At 39.5% G+C, this 21,075-nt stretch overlaps 2 protein-coding genes across 3 annotated transcripts; both read right to left on the reverse strand.

The window, feature by feature from the left end:
* Positions 1-933: 933 nt before the first annotated feature.
* Positions 934-7,376, reverse strand: LOC133023089 (serine/threonine-protein phosphatase 4 catalytic subunit B). The gene is made up of 9 exons (XM_061090029.1): positions 7,235-7,376; positions 6,396-6,669; positions 5,724-5,775; positions 5,583-5,633; positions 5,353-5,454; positions 4,020-4,193; positions 3,737-3,863; positions 2,979-3,168; positions 934-1,872 (listed from the first exon to the last, which is right to left on the reverse strand). Exons 2-9 carry the CDS (start codon positions 6,503-6,505, stop codon positions 1,743-1,745), a joined length of 936 nt encoding a protein of 311 aa, XP_060946012.1. The 5' UTR covers positions 6,506-6,669; positions 7,235-7,376; the 3' UTR covers positions 934-1,742.
* Positions 7,377-8,273: 897 nt separating this feature from the next.
* On the reverse strand, positions 8,274-20,369 carry cln3 (CLN3 lysosomal/endosomal transmembrane protein, battenin). Of its 2 annotated transcripts, none has more exons than XM_061090020.1 (14): positions 20,139-20,369; positions 19,285-19,381; positions 19,068-19,151; positions 17,732-17,811; positions 16,480-16,565; positions 15,676-15,748; positions 15,015-15,158; positions 14,075-14,214; positions 13,334-13,386; positions 13,177-13,245; positions 12,935-12,990; positions 12,752-12,845; positions 11,377-11,517; positions 8,274-11,104 (listed from the first exon to the last, which is right to left on the reverse strand). In XM_061090020.1, exons 1-14 carry the CDS (start codon positions 20,234-20,236, stop codon positions 10,988-10,990), a joined length of 1,332 nt encoding a protein of 443 aa, XP_060946003.1. In that variant the 5' UTR covers positions 20,237-20,369; the 3' UTR covers positions 8,274-10,987. The 2 variants fall into 2 exon arrangements, with proteins under 2 accessions (XP_060946003.1, XP_060946002.1); XM_061090019.1 differs by having other exon boundaries at positions 13,334-13,392.
* Positions 20,370-21,075: the final 706 nt, after the last annotated feature.

Genomic DNA, 21,075 nt, shown 5'->3' on the forward strand with positions numbered 1-21,075 from the left:
ACACTTCAGGCTCTTAGTAAACAATTGGTATTTGATAGACATTGACATTGAAAAATTAAAATTGGATCATCTACTCAGCACTGTTGATTGAGATGTGGGTGAGGTGTTTGAGTTTACAAAACACTGTGAGAGTCTCAGATCTTAACAGCGTTTCATCCAAATCCAATACAATTGAAGTAGCAGGTGACTCCTTCAAACAGAAAAATGTCTCCATACTGCTCCTGTGGTGTCATCCCAGTGTCAGTAAGCCACTCTGATCCACGGTCACTGCAGCTCCAGAAGAGGATCTCAGGACTTTTAGACTTATTTTGGTGTAAATTATGCCTTTTCGTGCCTCCCCCACACACACATTTGAAGAATCAATCACCAGTTACTTCAATTACATTGGATTTGGCTGCAACGCTGTTTACCCGTGAAAGTCCAAAAGTGTTTTGTGGACTCAATAACTCCATCGACATAGTGGTGAGTAGATGAGTGAAATTTCCTTTTTGGGGGAACTATCCCTTTAAGGGTGGCAGGATTCCACATGGGAATATTTTCAAGGGAAATGTTTAACACAATCATGGAATTTACATCAGAAATCTGATAAACAGTGAATTGAAGAGGAAGGTAAAGGTTCTCCGTTGGTTGGTTCCTGACTCCTAATTCAAACCAGGGATCCTTAATGACAGGTTTAAACATGACAGCAGAGCAATACTTAATTAATCTTACATTTTCATAAATTAACTTAGCAATACCAGCTGGAGAGCCATGGTGTTTCAGATACTTGGTTAGATTTGCCTTCAGAGCCAAACAGTCTAATTGTGCCACTAATGCAGTTTGCATGTATGCAGTTTCGACGAGCTGTGGGGTCTAGTACAGTGACTGTGATTACTGTAAGCACATAGGGTCCTGTCACCGTGTACATGTTATTAAATCACACCTGCAAATAAATCAGCATTAATACAAAAACTTTATTCTCACAATATCAAAATTGACAAACCTACAGAGATTTGTAGAGTCAAAGGAATTAAGAGAGAAAACAACAGTGAATATAGTGACTCTTGACTGGGAGTCATTACATGAATGGTATTTATTTGTGATGGTGCTGAGCAGCAGCACTGGGTATGTTAAATAGTGACTCACGTGACAAATGACAGTTAAAAGAAACATCATAGCAAAAAAAAACCGGGTGGGGAGGGGCTTGGTCATTTTGAATTTAATCCTGGCAGCAACAATTATTCAAAAATCTAAAACAGAGAACATATGCATTGAAGGAATTACTTAACGATAAACTTGTAAAACTTCCTTCATCTGCATATGTTAGCAAAAAAAGAAAATCTAACTCCTTCCAAATACTTCTAAAACTAAATGACAATGTTCGTCATGAAAAAAAATACTAAACATGAGCTTGGAGGGAGAGTGCTGTATCTACAGAGAGAGAGAGGACAGAAGTTGGAAATGGAAGGAGGCCGAGAAGAAAATGACCAGTTTGTATCTGAAGAGAAGTGACAACAGTCATGGGCCCAGCATCACCCTCCCCCATACACCTTTCACAGTGACTGTTCTGTCAGGCGCGGGCAGTATGGCAAAAATCCAGCTCTTCAAGCTGAAGCTGTTTGGAGCTCCAGAGGGTGTGGCAGGGTTTCTGTCGAACTGCTGAGAGTTCAGACTGACAGAACTGTCCAGCAGCAGGATGGAGCGCGGCGGGTGTGAAATGGTACCGGAGGTTTCAACACATCATGGCTGTCTGCTCGAGGACCTCACAGGAAATAGTCGGCTACTGGCTTCTTGGAGGGAATGCCCCTGGTCTCCTGCGGCGCTGCCTCAAATATGATGAACTCCCGCTGTAGATGCTCATCCAGCTCCAAGATTGCTGCCACGTTGCCACATCTAATTATCCAAGGGAGAGACCAAAAAGTGTTTAGGATATACGCAGGTAACAGAAAAGACATTTAGAAGGAAAACCAACCGTTTCTCATAGCAGATCCAACAAAATCTGTCATGTAAAACTAGCTCTGTGTATACAAACTGCTAAATGATACTGGGTTCAAAATGGTACATACAGTATGTTCATGGACTGACTTGGCTTGTCACTCAGATTGTTGTTTTATGTTCATCGTGCCCTTCAATTTAAGAACCATAGTTCCCATAATGCCTTGGGAGATGTAAACAGGAAGTATAATTGGCATGATTGGGTGAGTAAGCTATGGTGTACAATGTCAGGCCTGATATTTTAACCTACATTTACATTTTTTGTGAACTAGCACCTTTAAAAGTATGCCAAAGTAACTATTAGCAGATGCTGTTTGCAACGTAGCCAAGGATGTACAAATGAGTGGATTACTTTAATACTGAAGAAGTCTAATCTCCATGAATTCAAAGGGGATTCAGGACCATGTAGCCAAGATCATGATTTGCCCAGTAAGTTTTAAACAATAAAGAATATAAACTGCCTCTGTGAGCTGTGTCATTGCTGAAGCTCCAACCGTCATACAGGCCCTTGTAGCAGCCAAAGGGAAAAATAGCCAACGCTGTTTTCAATTCAGCAACAGAGATTCTTTGCCTCATGATATAGATTTGCCTCAGCTGCAACTTCACTTCAACTATCTTACACACCCTTAGGCACAATCTACAGAATCGCAAAAAATGAAAATACATGTATTCACCTTTTTTATGTAATATATGGTGTCTCATCAAATCTTTGTCATAATTTCTTTGCACACAGCACAAACAAATAAGGATTAGCACATTGGTTATATTTTGACCGGTTGTTTCAATACAACCGTTACCACTCAGGCCTTTCTGTGGATAACCCCTGCTTTAAACAGACTGGCTGAGTGTTAGCTTGGATCACAGCATGATATAAAGTCCAATCAAACAGGACTGAACAGTGTTGTACGAACAGGGTGACTGATGCCAGAGCCTCACACTCGCATTGGACTAAACCTAAACAACACACCGCTGACTCAATCAAATATGAGTGTCACTGTAAGTACCTGTAGCAGTAGTTGGGTGCTGACCACACAGTGAGCACTGTCTCGTTGAAGTGCCATTTGTAGCCCTCCATGACCAGCTGGTGAGCTCGACAGATCATGTGGATGTCGTTGGCGGCATTGAACTGGGCCACCACATCACTTCCAAACAAGTATCCAGCACCTCTGGGACTCACCCCCCACCCTGTGGTGTCTAAAAGGAGGCAAAAAAATTGTTCATATAGATCGGCTTCCAACATGGTATCATGATCAGGGAAAGACTTTCGTCAAATTTAAAACAGATAGCTGTGCAACAAATCAGTGATGGTGTAGGAGAAAGACAGTGATGTTACAATGTGTCTGTGACAGAAGAGAGAGAGAAAGAGAGGCAGTCTGTATGCGACTGAAAGAAAGATATGTAACCTATCTCAGACTGTTTTCTGTCCTATATTCCGAACGCTGAATGTTCTCCCACACAATCCGTATCTTGTTTTATCAGTTCAAAGCCCTGGTGTATATTTTGTATGTGTAGCCTACAATGTGCATGACGCACTACACAACACAGCATATGTAAAAATTGACATCAATTTTTTTTGTGCAATATCTCCCCGAAAATAGTTTTAACGTTATCACAACTTTTCCTGGTTTGCATGACCACACAAACTCTGCGCATATCAAACTACCAATCCACTACTACACCCATTCGACTCATTTGTGTTAAAAATAGTAAATGCATTGATTTACAACACAGCATTTAAAAGTCTTGAGTGACTCGAGTGTACCTTCAGGGTCTGACCACAAGAGGTCACACATGGGCCCATCATGGGGAACCTCCTGTTTTCTGTCAATGGTCCGGATCTGGTCCAGAGTCTGGATGGAGGGAGACAAGCCACCGTGCACACAGAAGATCTGAGGGACGGAGAGAGGAATTAAATCAAATCAATGGATTTAATTTGGATATAGCAGTACTTCAGTGTATAAGAAGTTACTCAAACAGATATTAACACACGTTACACTTGAAAACTATATGTATGTTACTAAATTTAACTGGACAATGGATCTCACCTTGCCATCAATGATAGCAGAGAGGGACAGGTAGTCAAAGATCTCAGTGCAGTATCTCCAGACAGTGACTGAGCCGTACTTGCGGAGGCACTCATCGTAGAAGCCGTAGACCTGGGTGATCTGCCGGGACTCGTGGTTTCCCCGGATCAAGGTTATCCTGTCTGGATAACGCACCTTAGAAACACAGCAGATGTGAAAAGATGAGGATGGCTTGTGCATTTCCTAAGCGCCTACCAACTGCAGACATGAAATTTAATAACAACCTCGAGGGTTTATGAAATGTTCATAGGAATTTAGAATATAATATTGACAAGTAACAATATAAATATAAAAATTAATCCAGATTTGTATTGCTCTTTGGATCTGTTAACTGTACGAATGGGTACTAACACCAGGTATGAAATTAGCCATATGGGGAAATTATTGAAAACAGTAGCATCAATGAGATTGTTAGTACTGAGAAATTAAAAATATATTTATTATTGATAAATAAAATGTTAGCTTGCACATTTTATCTCAACATTTACTATGCCTTTTGCCATTTTCAATCAAGACAAAATCTCAGTTTATATTTGAGTATGTACAAAAGGGGAGTGGCTGCTCAAAGAATTGTGCCCTAACTTACAATGATAAAGAGAATTAAATTGTTCAAAAGTGTGGCAAAACTTCATTCAGGTCAATGGTGAGAATACTTGTTGCCATTTAAAATTGGAAGGTCGAAACACGAGGAACATTAAACCTCTTTGTCATGTCCATCACATCCAGACAGAGAGATGCACAGTCTTCCACAGCCCAGCTCAGTTCATTTGCAATTGGCCCACATGTGTAAACTATGAGTTAACTTATGGATAAAAAAAAGAATTGTTGTGGGTGCGTTCAAAAATCCAATGGCTAATGTTCCAGGCATCAACCGAATGGTTCAGAAATGTAGTTTAAGATCGGTGTATAGGCTGAATGTAAGCAAAGAAAGTTATGTCTTCAATTATTTTCATTAATGAAAAGAATTAGGAAGGGCATCAGCACATGGTGCTACTGCACTTACAAGTAAATTAACATCTTTTAATGTGGAGCCTTATTCTTAGATAAAGCCAGATATGTGCCTTAACAATGCATCATATTTTATTTTTTGTATCTTATCTTAAAATCTGTGATGTATTGATGATGCCATTTTAATATATGAATGCAACCAATTTGTTTTAATCTTTGCTTAGAAAATAAAAAACAAAAAGGACTGATAAGAAGTACTGGGCTGTAATCACACTAATTAATTTATGCCAACACAGGAGGGAATGGTACAATTATGCCGTAGACTTGGATTCAATTTCCTGCATACCTTGAGCGCTAGCAGAAGAAGGAAAGTCTCAACACTGTAGAAGCCTCTGTCCACAAAGTCACCCATGAAGAGATAATTTGTTTCTGGGACATCTCCACCAACCTGCAAAGTGGTGAGATTAACAACAAGTAGTTTAACAGAGTGATTTTGGCATCCAGCATGACCAATCAATTTAAGCTTTAAACAAGTGAACATTAAAAAAGAGTGAGCAAGAGCAAAAAGAAACTTACTCTAAATAGCTCTTTCAAGTCATAGAACTGACCGTGTATATCCCCACATACCTATGAGCAAAATAAGGAGAATCACAGTTAACACATTATTTGACTTGAATGCAACGCTGAGTTAACAAAGAGTGAAAAGGTTTTACTTACTGTGACAGGAGAGTCTACTCTCTGGACATTGCTTTCTTCAACCAGAATCTCTCTGAAATACATATTAAAAGGTACAATTTTTAGGGCTTTTGCTAATGCATTATTAAAACTAAGCAGCTGGACAAAAGGAAGTCAATATGTTAATCATGTAGCCAGAAGAGGCAGTTGTTTTTTTCTATACAACATGATAAAGACTTCTGTTTTATTTCTACTATCCTACATGTGAATGAATCTTTGTGAAACCGAACAGTGAAAACTATAAGTTGCCGTTTGACTCTCACCAGAAAATGTGTGTGTTCCGTGTATTACATATGTTGTGGGGACTGTCTGCACAGTGTCATTATGTGCACTGGTCTTCCATGTGAGGACAAAACACAAGTGCCCATACCGTGTTGACATGACTGACTGTTTGTAAAAACCCCAATTCCTGTCAATATTTATTTTATTTTACAACAATCTAAAAAATATGAAACCATTATGGTTTTTACAGTAAGAACTGATACAGTTGGAATGTACAAGTCACCCAGTGTGGGTATTTTAACCATTTACTGAAATTTGCTTGGTGCAAGCATTATCTTGGCTAAAAAAAGGTATGTAAGCAGCACAAATGAAGATTCATAAATTGAGCAAATATCACGTTTCAGTGTCTGTAATGTGATCCACTTTGATTACCTGGCTTTGGCACACAGTGCTTTGACTTCGTTTTCCTTAATGAGCTCGCAGCGTCGGAGCTGCTCTATCTGTCGGTCCAGGTCACTGATGTCCCCCATTGTCACACACATAGGGAGGGCTGCTCACACACTGTGCTCACACTTCTCTTCTCACACTCCCGGGAATAACAGGCCGTCTTCAGCAGGCAATCACACAGGCTCCCTCCCGAGAAATGTGCAGGCTCTTCAGCTGTTGTACGCCAGGCTCTTGCTGTAAAGATGCTCAGAATAACCAACTAGAAAGGAAAAAACAGTTGGATAGTTTAGTTGACGTCTCTTGCTTGATATCTTATAAGTGCGTTTGCTCTAATTAGTTCTGACAGGACGATTGATTTCGTTTGTTGAAACCGCTTGGAAACGCACACGGTATTGTTCGTTTATTTACCCAGAAAACAGACTAACTGACGCTGTTGGGTAAGGAATGTGGGGCCTATGGGCGTAGCTTAGCGGCGGGCTAACCATTAGCATGTTAGCTTATATCACGGCTAACGACGTCAGAGAACTACTGCTTCTTTGATAAGTTAGCCAACCATTTTGTCTGGGTATTATGTCCCCGGGGTTAATGCTTAAGTCCACCAAACGCCACCGAATAATAACAGGTTCTTACCGGGCTTAATAAACCGAAGTGTGTATTTAGGTCAAATGGTGAAATGCTCCGTGTTAGCAGGCTAACTAACTGGAACAGGCGGCGCAGCGCTACTTTGCTAATTTCCGAGCTAGCAAGCTAATGCTAACATGCTATATGGAAAAACGGCTCTAACGTCCCCGCTGAATCGACGAAAGCAACTTAAGACTTTTTACCGCTTGATTAGAGGTTGCTGAACTGCGAAGAAGCGCCCAGCAGCTGGTTTCATTCCGCGGGTTGTGTTTCGTCGCCGTCCGCCGGCTCCTCTTGCCCCGGTCTCTGCCGGTTGTCTCGCTCCTGTCGTGCTCATGAACACCAGCGCCGTGACTGCGACTTCCGGTGTAGGGGACGCGCATTGCTCGGGAAACACGGGAGGCTAAAGACAAAAGTCCAACCACACGAAGGAAAGCGAACAAGGCGTCTCCTCCTGTAGAACACGTTGTAAAGACGAATATTTTGTGTTTAATATATATTCTAGATTCTCTTTTTTCCAATAAGGGAGATGGAGAAATAATTTAAAAGAGGGATATTTAGCTTTTTTAAATATAGTTTCTGGACACATTACTATTCAAAACAGACGCTTTTTTGTTTTTATGCATTTTAATGATTTCATTATATATATTTTTAAAAAAAATTACTCTTAGTAGTTCAACAACCACACAAAAATCAGTTTACAAGAAAGATTATGATAAAGAAAGACATTTCAAGCAAAATACCATTCACTAATTTCTGCCTCCTCATTTTGTGCAATCATAAAAGGACCTACAACTTTGAGTTGTAGGTTAAAAAGGTCTTTAGGTCAATAAATTGGTATTTTCCACAATTTCATGAACAAATCATTAATTGGTGATTTGCTAAAAATAATGAACAGGGGTCACTGTAAATAACGTTTTTTTTACAACACTCCTCAGTTTTATTTTACAGCAGAAATTATTAGACTTACAATCGAAGATATTTAAATTGCAGGCAGATAATGTGTTGGACTTGAATGACTCACTAACACCGACACTATCTAACTGTCTATGACTCATTGGCAAACAACATGCTATATATCAAAATGAGCAAAGGCAACAATGACGATAACATCAAAGTATACCATTCTGTCATAAAACCTTGTTTTAAAATCCACTCAAAAATATTTTCCATTTTTTATTTTTAAAAGATTTATTTTAATGCTTTATGTGCACACATGTAGAAAAAGCAATTACGCAACAGTTAACTTCAACATACTTTAATTATGTTAACATTGGTTCAAACCCGTACATCGTTGTAACATATCATCACATTGTAACAAGTTTTAACAATTCAGCAGCAGCAGCAGTATCGTGTCAAAAAATGTTGGTAGTTAAAGAGTTCATTAGGAATGTGCATGTGTGTTTATGGAATATGTATATTAGGATATGAAACACATCTGTGCAAGCTCTTAAATCATTGTGACATTTTAAACTCGTATTACTTTGGGAAAGCAGGAGAGATCTTTGGTGTTTTTGGTGAACTCGAGCAAAAACAAGTGCACTACAAAAGTGTCCTGGTGATGTTGACATAAAAACTGTTCCCCGTTTTGTATCTTTTGATAATTCAAACGTTCAGTGTCTTCATTTCAGTATAAAATAAACATATTTTTAAATCCCTGCACATTGTATTCCAGATTGTTACAGTGCCACATGTTAAGACACATGTTGATAAAACTTTAGGAGAAACAGTAAAAGGCATATATGGTTAATTTAGTCTTGACAGTGAAATAGTACCAGTTACTTACAGGTAAAACAAAGGTCAGTTACTTATGCAACAGCCTAAGTCAGCCATGTTCTATGAATACAAAGGTCATGTGTGTATGCAGATGTACTGCTTTTAACTTCCGAGTGGATTTCTGTTTTATTTTTATTTTTAATGAAGCAGTTTTAAGTTATTAAGCTTTTAATTTCAGTAATTCTGTTACAAGCCAAAAATGATCCTGTTACATGGCTGAACTTGTGGATTGGGTTTCCAAAGTTTAGGACACCAAGTCGACATGTAATGAAACTGTATCATAAAGATTAAACATCTCACACCATCAGTATAAGATATGACATTTAAAATGACTAATTATCAAAACACAGGTTTTGTCACCTAGCATGTTGACAATTACAGTTTTGGGTAATGACAGCTTAGGTAGTGAGAGGTTACCACATGTATTATTTGAATACTTTATGATAAAAAACATAATAATAAGTACCATCGCTGCACTCGGGTCAGTTCTTCTGCTCTAACTCGGTGTTTGTTCCCCTAAAATTTCATTTTTGCTGTCAGTGAATGGTAGCGCCCTAAAACTAAGATGCAAGACAACTTTACATCGGGCATAATTCTTTTTAAATAAAACACCTTCATATTTCCTGTGATTCAAATACATTTCTGTGTAATAAATGTACCAAAAGTATTCAGCTTATGTCATGGTTTGTTTCTTTGAGAAGTGTGGTGTTCAGGCTGCATTTCTTTTCTTATGTGAAGCATTGTATTTATTTTTTCAGTGGCAGTCATTTGCCACTGAAGTTTGTGCAAAACAAGCCGTCAACATTCTCAGCACTTTCATGTCAGCATAAGCAGCGGGCTCTTTCTCTGCAGGACACTGGCTGTCTGTGCGGTCTGTGCGAACAGGCAAAACTCCAACACAATGAGCTAAGTAAGCAAATTACGAGTCACATGCTCTGATAACTGCTACTCAAACGATGACCTAACCTAACCTTGCGTCAGGCTGCGGTGAAGTTAAGGCAACTCCTCTCTCAGCTCTATGTCAACTCGGTAAAAAGAACTGACATAAAAAAGGACATTTCCATCTGCTTCGTCTGCAGTTGTTGGTTTCCACAACAACGCTGCACTTGTATGGCCAATAGCAAAATGTCACACACAAGCTAATCTAGTTGTCTGTATGTAGACTGTACATAAAGATGGACGAAACGCCAGCCCCCCTTTAGAGTAAGACCACAGTGTCTTGATTGCCCCCTAGGTTCTGGCTGCATTTTAGGTCATAAAGCTTGCCTCCTCCTTGTTAGTGAATGGGACAAACTAAAAAGTCAAAGTGCACTTTAAATACATTTTTCTCAAAGATGGTTTCTTTCATTTTAGGTAGTTATCATTACACTCGTTTTTGTTTAAGTCTTCATTTCCCTGGTAAGTTTGGTTTGAGTTAAATTATTCGACGCTAAAGAAACAGGGTGAAACATCATGATTGAGAGCTGAGACTGGATACCGTGGCTCCATCCCCTGATTGCAACTGTGCAGATGTGCAATATGGCAGCGTTCATATGCAGGATATCTGGCTTAATTTCAGGATAGTGCAAGGAAGAGTAGATGTGTTGTTCATCTGTACCGTTTATCTTAAGTTTGTCACAAATGGAACTGAGGCAAATTCTTATAAACTCAGTTACAGTCCAATACAAACCATCTCTCTTTACCAGTGATACCTACAGACAGTGAATCACAGCAGCAGCCGAGGGATGATGGATGCTGACTAATGTTGGTTTTATTCATCATCTCTAAACTTCACTCAGGAATATTATTTATTTTACTCACTGACAGATTATTTAATTAGTAGTGACTTCTGCTGTAGTAAACTTTACTGCCGTTTCTAGAAACAGTAGTTAGTTAAGTTTTTGGTTTAAATCAATCAATTAACCTGTTTTTTTAAAATAACCTCAAACACACTAAGACCAAGAATAATTATCTAATTGTATCATATCCCTCTGAATCATAAAAAACAAACAAACTTGTAACTTAAAAACTCCCCTCACCACCAGACCCTGGAGCCCAGACTGCACATAAACCTGAGTTTGTGGAGTCAGAATTATGCAGGAGTGAAGTCTGTCTTTTCATTTCAGATTAAAAAAAAATCCCTTAACTGGAATCCACCCACATCATGCTTATTCATCCTGTTTGTCAGTGTGTGGGCTGGGTCACAGGGAACAGAAGTATCTGTGGACAGGGAAAGCAGCAATTCCAGCCAGAGCTATACCCAGACTGTCTCCTACGCTGGCAGCAGCCATGGCAAACTCCCTGTGTCTGCCTTCACTCTGTGGGAGAATAGAAAGACGTCAGGATGGACACAAACTGGATATTTACTGCAGACTGAGAAACAACACAGCTAAAACGCAGTAGTTTAAAAAATCTAAAAAAGGTACAATATGGACAAAATTTTACACAATTTAAGGCAGAATGAACTGTGAGACACTGTAATTAAAGCACAAGTGTGTAGGATTTAGTTTTAGCTGAACCAGTCAAGCTGCTTGTTATGACACAAGGAGACAACAAAAAAGCAAACCAGGTGACTGTAGGTTGACCTGACCTCTTTGCTGATGAAGTAGAAGGTGTTGACATACGCAGCTCCACCCAGCAGACCCTCATAGAGGACAATGGCAAACACCAGCCAGGCACTGGGCAAGAATAGGTAACGTACGGCAAACAGAAGCAACACCGCATTCACCACCTGTGGAGGTCAGGGAGGAGGGCAGATGGAAAAAAACAGAGCAGGGAAATCAGCACTTTCACACAAGACAGAAAGCCATAAAAGTAGAAAACAGATGGGTCAGCAGTCACAACTCCAAGCACGTGACTATTTCAAGCATATTTGTGCTACTGAACCTATTTCTGTTTCAGATGTGGAATCAATATTCTGATTTAAAGCTTGTAGACGTTTGACAGGACACAATACTGAGTATTCTGATAAATCTTCTTGCTGAAGAAGGTCCTCAGCTGAGTGAAATGACCTGGAACCAGCCGCCATGATGAGAGCTGTTCAAACTCTATAACTAATAAGGAAAGGAGCTTTAATGTTTCTTAACTTCTCATTTAAGTCTTGTTTTTTATTGTTACTTCCTCTGAGAATCTAGCTAATGGTTAAATTCATCTTCTGCATTAGTCATCCTTTCTCAATACGTTTCATTCTGTTTGGACAGGAACCATTACTTTATTTTTTACTTTATTGTACATACTGTGGGTACCTTATAAGAAAAAAATATAGTTTTCTTTAGAGGGAAAAAAAAGGTGGATTCAGATTTTCTTCACAGCACGGTTCTCTTTTCCTAACTCCAGGCCATCTTTCAGTTACCTTAGTGGTTAATAAATTAGATTATTTTGACTTTTAGTCAGCAGGCATAGACTGTATATAAAGATGAAAGACATGACCGCACCTCAAGAGGGAAGCCAGAGCGTCGCCATTGCTCCCTGGTGGCTGGCAGTATAGGTCTTAAAGCCTTCTCCACAATAATAGATGGGAAATGGACCAAATCAAAATAGACATCATTTTTCTGAAAGATAGCTTCCTTCATTTATTGTAGTTCTTGTCACACTCACGTTTGTAAATGTTTCCATTGAGGTTTAATTAGTTATTTGATGCTACAAAAACAAGGTGGAAGGTCATTATGTGCATGGACAGGACCTCAATGCTGTGGCTCCAGCCCCGATTGCTAGTGTTCTGACTCTGACTCCAAACGCACAAGATGCAGGCCGGGGTTATTTTAGCTTAATTTCTAAGAAGTGGGAGGAAGTGGAGACGCATCGTCAATCTTTATGTACAGTCTGTAAAGCTCGAGTGACCAACTCACAGAGCCACCTTACTGCAACCTCCAGTTGAGGATGCATTACTCAGTGCACTCCCCTCTCACGGAGGAAAACATCTTCCAGGTCATATTATAGATTCAAAAATATTCTCCTCATCTCACCTGTAGCAAAGACAGAGCCCAAAGATTTCTGATCTTCACACAGCACAGGGAGGATCGAGAGACCAGCACACCAACCTGGTACAAGGTCTGGTACCTGGGTACAAACACAAATCATAACCAAACTACGGTCTACATCCTTAGACAGTTTAAATAAGGATACTGAAAGAATACAATTTAACTGACCAGCGATACTGCTCTGCATGGGACAGGTAAAAGTTTGGGAAATACAGGAGTTCCATCTGGAAGGAGAAGGAAATATGCATTATTCAATTCAATATTAGGATCTCCAATAACTGCAATGTGTTCTTTTTCAATGTGTAAATGGGCTAAAAATACATAACAATTACATCTCATATCCGCAAACTATCCAAACCATGAGGAGATTTCAACAACCTGAAGTAAGATAAATGCAGCAGAGAACTTACCAAGCCCTGGTTGATGAAGTACTCAGCAAAGTAGACCAGTCCCAACGGAAACACAAACTTCCACAAGCCCTGTTCATAGTAATCAAGAAGAACAATCATGTCACCACTTAAACACTCGAATACTCAAGTCTGACGTACATTGAAGGGTTACACTAACTTTGATGATGTGCAGTTTCTCTGTGAAGGTGAGAGGCCCAGTGCTCACGTCCTCTGTTACTTTGAGAGGGAAGACAACATGTTCTGTGTAATTACTCAACAGCAGAGCTTAACATTCCAAATGCGATAGAAGATGTGAGTCGAAGATTGAGCACATGTGTAAGAGCGGCATATGGAGGATCCAGTGGTGCAGTGGAGTTTGGTAACGGCTGTGATATCAGAGAGTCTAAAGGATAGTATGTGTAATTTTATGTTGATTGAAATTAGAGGGACTGTGCCTCAACAGAGGTAAACTGTTGTTAGAGAGGTGGTAATTACTTTGTGGTGCTGCTGAACTGTATTGCATTACAGGGTTTAAAATGGGCAGCATAAAATAGTAGAAACAACTGATGTTCTAAATGCAATAAAGTAACACAACAGTAACACTAACTGCAGCCTCCGCAATGACCTGAAAGTTGATCCAACACCTCTCTTAAGTATAAACTTTATTTAAACATTGATATGACTGCACATAAACCCAAAGTAAAGCCAAAGCGTGTCTATCCCCACCTGGTGGCTGACTGCAGAATAGGTTATAAATCCAAATAGCACAAATATCTAATTTCAAAGTAATTTAAATCTCTGCAATTAAATTAAAAAAATGGCACACGCTCTATAATGCACTAAATTGTATATTTGCAGCCAAAATGAAACACTTAATTTTGCTTATTTATAATTTGTAATGTGAGATTGTAACATTAACCTGGGGTTGATCTGTCCTCCTCCTCTTCCTCTGCACCATCTATCAGCCCCCGGTGCTCCTCTGAGCCCACGGCTGCATACTCTGTCCCTCTGGATTTCCACTGAGGTAATGAAGATGGAGGAACCAGCAGGGTGAAGTAGCTGATGGTGTGTGATGAAATAAAGCCAAGGAGCAGGGCAGCATGTTGGTATAAGCAAAGAAATAAGAAACAGAAGTGATTTCACTACTAATACGAGTTGAACAGAACAGATGAGGAAAGGCATGTGAAGGGCACATCTATCGACTGACACAAAAGTTATATTCATTACCTCTGTCAGGAAGCTTATACTTTCTCCCCCTTATCTTTGTTTGTTGGTTGGATTGTTTGTTTGTGTGTTAGCACAAATACGTATAAACTACTGGATGGATTTCCATGGCTCTTGGTGTAAGGATGGGACAAAGGCCAAGACCAAAATGATTGAACAGAGTATAATTCATGGATCTTACATGTTAAGCTAAGACAATGGAGATGTATATACCTGCAAATATCAGCACTAACAATGTGGTCAATAGTTTTCAGGTTTCTTTTAAGTATTGGCAATATAGGTTTTTCACAGACTTCTCCACCAGTCGACTATCAAAACCACCTGTCGACACTATGCATCACTCATCTGTGCTTTTAGTAATAAAGCAGCAGCAGTGGAATATACAGCAGATATGCAGCAGGGGGCGATGTTGATAATGACAAGCATTTTACAATTCATAGTTGTCATGAGGCAGTGTTTCCAAATGCTTTCAAACATTAGCTAAAATGTAATCACATTGTGGATGGTAGAATTTTTCCTGGAAGGTTTATGCATTTAACTTGTACTCAACAGGAAGGTGAGGCAATGGGAATAAATTACATTGAGATGCAAATCAACGAATACAGAACTTCTTTATCTTGGGTTTCCATTCTCACCTGATCAACATCGCAAATGGGACCACCAGCATAATTTGAACTGTGACCTGAGGTGACAGGCCAACCTGGGTAAGGATTGAGTAGAGGAAGGCTCCAGCAACACCAGCACCACCTGTACCTGAACCCCAACCTCCCAGCACATCCCTGAGACAAGCACAAAACCAATGATCACTATCCAAACTCAACATGGTCATTGGACACATCATTCTAGATTTACAATTAATTACAAAAATACCAACATGAGAAGCACAAAGCAGCTACTTCACATTATTGCCAGCAAGTTTCCACTTAAATACATGACAGGGACATATTGTAGTAAAATTATCTTTCAGGGACATAAGAGTTTACTTATGTACTTTATGTCTTGATGTTCAATAATCATGAATCATGTAATTTAATCAAATGACTTTCTTTTTTCTTTCTGGCAGAAACAGGCTTCCATACGACAGCATACGACAGCATCTGCCATGTGTAGTAATGTGGGAACAACCCTCTTTAGATATTAATTGTCCTTAAACTCCATGTATATGTTCTCAGTTTTAAAATGGTTCTTATTATGTAATGTCCGACTGTTCAACTTCTTTTCTATTCACAGACTAATAAACCTTTTACTTGAAGCTCCAGGTTTGATGGAAAATGAAAAAAAGAATGAAACGTTTACCTGGTGAAGAAGTGAGTGAGAGAGAGGAAGGACAGTTCTCCCAGTCCAGCACTGATACTGGCAAAGATCACTCCTGCAAACAAAGTGACAAAAACGTACATAACACACTCTGAAACACAATCTGAGGGAGTGAATAGAGGCATCAAGTACAGAAAAGTCAACTTCTCATGGGCACATTATTACATTCAGTGTATTTAATAAACTTTACCGTGAAATGAAACCTCAATCATCAAGCCCTCAGTTTGTCAGTTTATTAAAAACCCCATGCTAAAGGATTCAATGTTCAGTTTCGGTGTTAAAGAGGTGCTGTTTCAAATGTATGATCATTTGAGAGGATGCGATTGAATGTGCTGTTGAGCTGTACACAGAGAAATGTGTCAGTTGTTGTCACCGCAACCTTTGACCTTTGACCACTGAAATCAAATCAGTTAATATTTGAGTCCAAGTGACATCTGGTCCGTCTCTTTAGGTCTTTTCATACATTTATGATGAGCAAAATAAAACAACAAAGAACAGAAAATAACACAAATGCTTGAATCACTTTTCTGATCAGGTGATGAAGCGTGGTGATAAACATTTGTAGCTGTGGGTCTTGATAAGACTGAAATGGTGTCACATTTCTCTGGAAGAACCGCAGCTGCTGCAGCTGCTATTCAGATAAGGTGACAGGAACTGAAACTGGGGCTAAAGATGTGAAGCTGCAGCGTGTTCATCATCTGAATTCCTGATAAGAGTCAATTCTTCAATGGTGATGATACCAGCTATAACTGAGTATTATCTTTGAAAAGAAAAAGGTGGCTTTACCAAGAATGCTGATCCAGACAGCTGATGATAAGGACACAAGGAGGAAACTCGCCGCTGCCATGGTGGCACAGAACAACACCCGGATACTAAAAATTAAAATCAGAAATTACACAAGAAATGTAGAAAAGAGCACAATGTTAAGTTAATACAAAGATGTTGAATGACCATGTTTTTATCTGTGCAGCGGTATTTCTTCATTGTCCCAATAACATAAAGTAGCTGACAGTCAATACGAAAGCGGAATAGAGAGGAATAATAATAAATAACAGCCAGGATCGACAAATAAAGGTAAAGTGAAATGCAGTAAAGGAGGGCAAAAATCATTCATGTTGCCTTTATCATTACTGTTAAGTCCCAATCCAACACTTAGCGCACATTTTTTTTTAATAAAAACCAGATCAGGAAAAGAGAAAGACTATGGCCACAGAATAACTGTACAACTCAAACATCTTGGCCACCAGCGCTGAGTATGTGTTCATTTTACTGCTGGCATCATAACTATTCGAGAATGAAAACAATGAAAAAGCATTTTGTTTTGTTTTTTGCCATCCCGATAATCATGAAGCTACTGTGGTTTTTGAAAAATTGAATGACTGTCTGGCTGAATACAGTAACACATGAAGTAACAGAGAATAATTTGAATCAACACTTAAAAAGTTAGCAGTGCCAAGATATTCATTATTATCATTTAAATTATCAGCATTTATCACAATCATTATTCAGCTTAAGAGAAAGAAAATACTAAAAAGCTCAACATTGTGGTTCCGGAATTAAAATACCATCATTTTCTGAATAGAGCCAAATGATCAACTGTGTTTTAAGAAAAACGTGTTTTATTCACAATGACCAGAAGAACTACACTACCCACAATCCTCAGGTGTAATAGCGTCATCTCTGATTGGTGGAACTCACTGTTACCATGGAAACATTGCAAAAATCATGTTGGGTACAATCGTATGGTTCAGGGTTATATTACGTTTAGAAACAGAGTAACCATGATTTCTCTTTCCAATATGCTATGTTAGTATGTTGTCTTTGGCAGGTCGGCTGGTTCCTGGTTTAAAACGATTAAAAAGATTTTATGAAATGTCAGGAGAGAAAATAAAAGGGAAGTTCACTTCTGGAACCAGAGTCGTTCTCAAAGTGGGCAGTCACTGTTACACTATTAAAAAAAACCTCAGCCGTGAGAAACTGCTTTACCAAATCAACTGTCAGCAAAGACTTTGGTTAGAAGTAAGAATCATGGTCTTACCCATAAGGCAGGTTGTGGACGACAAAAGGGACAGAAAGCTTGATGACGAGTGTTGGGAGGATGTCAGCCAACAGCACCGCCTGAAATGGGAAGCATTAGAAAGTCATTATGAGCTCAAACTGCAGAGAAATCTTAGCCCTCAATGCAGTGCGAGATGACCTCCGACCCTGAGCTGGACAAAAAACTACAGTCAGTCAATTTTACTAAATGGTTTGTATTTATATAAAGCTTCTCCAGTCTTGATGAACACACAGAGCGCTTTACAATCACCCATTCAAAAACATATTTATACAGTGCATCAATTGGATGGATGGATGGATGGATGGATGGATGGATGGATGGATGGATGGATGGATGGATGGATGGATGGATGGATGGATGGATGGATGGATTGATAGATGGATAGAAAGATAGATAAATAGATAGACAGAGAGTATATAGTGACTGCTTCTTGGTTTGTGTAAATGTAAGCACAAAAAAGTACCAGATAATCCCATTTCACCCCATTACACTGAGATTCTGATCTAATGAAAGGTGTTTCATTTTTTGGTATTTATAGCCACATTAGTTGCATTGATATGTGTCTACTCAGTGTATCGTTTTACTTGAAAATAACAAATTCAAACAGAGTAACCATTGCTAAATGAAGGCTGAGGAAACCCTGCACATTATCTCTATTGTGTCTTTTATCAGCATGCAGACTGACGTGCCGTTTTCAGACATTCCAGAGGCACTTTGCAGCAATAGGGTCTGGACTTTCTCAGGAGTTTGCTTTTCACACATGAAGAATGCAGCAGGTGATTATCTGCTCAGATACATTCACAACAACACAGACATCTCTGGAGTGTTTAGGTGAGGGGTGATGCAGCAAGCAGAGGTAGGATGATACGTATTTATTCAGCTGCGGAGATCACGTTTTTCAACAGCACATTAACACCAGCATCTGCTCTTATCCCCAGAAGCTTTTTCGATATCCTCGTATTCTACGCGTATGGCATCACATTTTCGATCTGAGATGTGTTTATTCTTTTTGTTATATTTCAGGTTTGCGTCTGTGGCTTGTCAGACAAGTCATCAACACCCCCACTAACTCTGGGTGAATCCTGAGGAGGATCTCCTGCTGTATTCTCACATGGGCTCATTCAGGCATGCTCCAGATTATTTACTGGGAGACTGGCAGGAGAACCTCTGGAGCAGGCCCCCAGCCTCTCCCTCGTGTATTTACGTTCACAGATACAGCCCCTCTAGATGATGTCAGGAGATTATCGGGAGTTCAATGCGTGTCCTAAAGCAGCTTCTGTGTTTATTCAGTGGTGTGTTGTGAATCTCCATTTACCGCAGTAGAGACAGGATTGCAGTCATAACGGCTACTGTTGCTACTGTTCCCACCTTGGAAATCCACGGGCAATGTCGGTTCTGTCTAGAATAAGATAAAAAAAGAAGTGTGAAGTGATTTATTTGCTTGATATTTTAACCGACTTTACAGTGTAAAATCCTTAGCAATAACAACAGCATAACTACAAAACAATGTAAATACAAATTGGCCTTCTTACAGGTGCTGTGGTGTTGTGAGACTCTTGTTTCTTGAGGATGTCGTGTGCAGCGCTCAGCATTATCACATAAGCAAAGTTGTTGCACAATCCAAGCATCCTGAAGAGGACATCAGAAGGGAAAGAAAACAGAGAGACGGCACATTCTGATGGATCAATAACCAACATCTAAACAACAGACTGAGATAACAGCAACAGAATTGCAAATGTAAAATGACACTTTTTGAGAGCTGGTTTAATACATCTCAACATAAATATATATATATATTTCCTCTGTCACTTGTTTTCACACCCTTCCTACCTTTCAGTTTTTTAAACCAAACTTCTTAAACTATCTGTTTTAACATTAAATTATAAAAAATAATAGTTTGTCATCTAAATTTGAAAAGCAAAGCAAAAACAAACAGGTTAAACATGTATGAGGACACAATGTCAACTTCTGATACTGGACAGTGTTTGACACCAGATTTAACAGACAGGAATTTGATGCCCAACCTAAAGAACAGTAATAACTAAACTCAACTTGCATGTAGCACTAATTCACAGACACTAAATTACCACCGGGCAAAATGTTTATGTAACCTGCTGGTATTTTGATTGCAGCACTTAGTTTATTTGTCAGAGACTAATAATTCCCCTTTCTTCATTTTTAAGGAAGTTGCAAGGAAACAGATTTAAATCCTAACATATCAACTAGAAGTTTCAGGGCCTTGTATTGTTGTGACCCTATGAGGACATGTCATGATCATTTCAACTAACATCCTGCACAGTGGCATAAGTCACAACACTTACAGTTGGTTGAGTCTCAGAACTTCTACGGGAAACTAAACTTTCAGTTTCAATCGCTGGACACTCACCAAAACCCAGACCAGTTGCGCCATTGAGCGCAGCGACCCTCCCCATCACGGTCCGGCCGCTGGGCAGGGTCCGCGTTCACGCTGCCTGGCGGCTCCATGATAACAAACGAGTCCAGGCTAACAACCCAGCTAACAGCTGCATGAAACACACAGCGGCACAGCTATCTGTAGGCTAACCGGGCAACTCGAGGGGACGCTTCCGCAAACACAGACATCAGAGTGTCTGCTGGGTTTGTTATTGAGGTCACATGACACTCGGCGTCTCATACAAATAAATACCCGCAGAAACAGGGACCGCCCTCGAAGGTTCCAGTTCCGTGTAGCTGTGGATCAATGCACTACTGAAAACTAACTACTGAGGTACTACTACTACTATAAACTACTATAAACTAGTATTAACCATTAACTACTAAAACGTGATGCACAGAGTAACTTCACCTTTTATTATAAAGACCTCCCATCAAACTTATTCATTATAAAATACGTTTTCTTATGTTTTAGGTTCTAATTCACTGGGTTGTGCAGTGCTAACAATTTTAAACACTTCTTAAAATTTACAACCACAATAATGGTGTCATATCAACCAAAGTGACAGAGAACAGGTTGCATTGTGGACAGATTGTTAATGTATTGATCTTGGGAACTAGATGGAAAAACCACCCCTGTTTATGTCCCATTTGATTTGACGTCCCACAGCTGCTGAACCCAGATTCATGTTAGAATACCAGTGTGTACAGTAGTAAATGTGTGTTGAGCTTTACAACAGATGCTGCAGATAAACTAATGCATGTATTTATGTTGCCAGGCAGCTTGGCTCTAGGTGGCTCCATAGACTGTATGTTTGGTGCACACAACCTGTGAGTCTGTCTGTTACTTGGGTAGATCTTCTGTCATCCTGACTGTCAAGATGTGGGCAGTGGTTGTGTCAGGGGCCATG

Source organism: Limanda limanda, chromosome 17 (assembly GCF_963576545.1).
Source record: "Limanda limanda chromosome 17, fLimLim1.1, whole genome shotgun sequence".
Classification (NCBI taxonomy): domain Eukaryota; kingdom Metazoa; phylum Chordata; class Actinopteri; order Pleuronectiformes; family Pleuronectidae; genus Limanda; species Limanda limanda.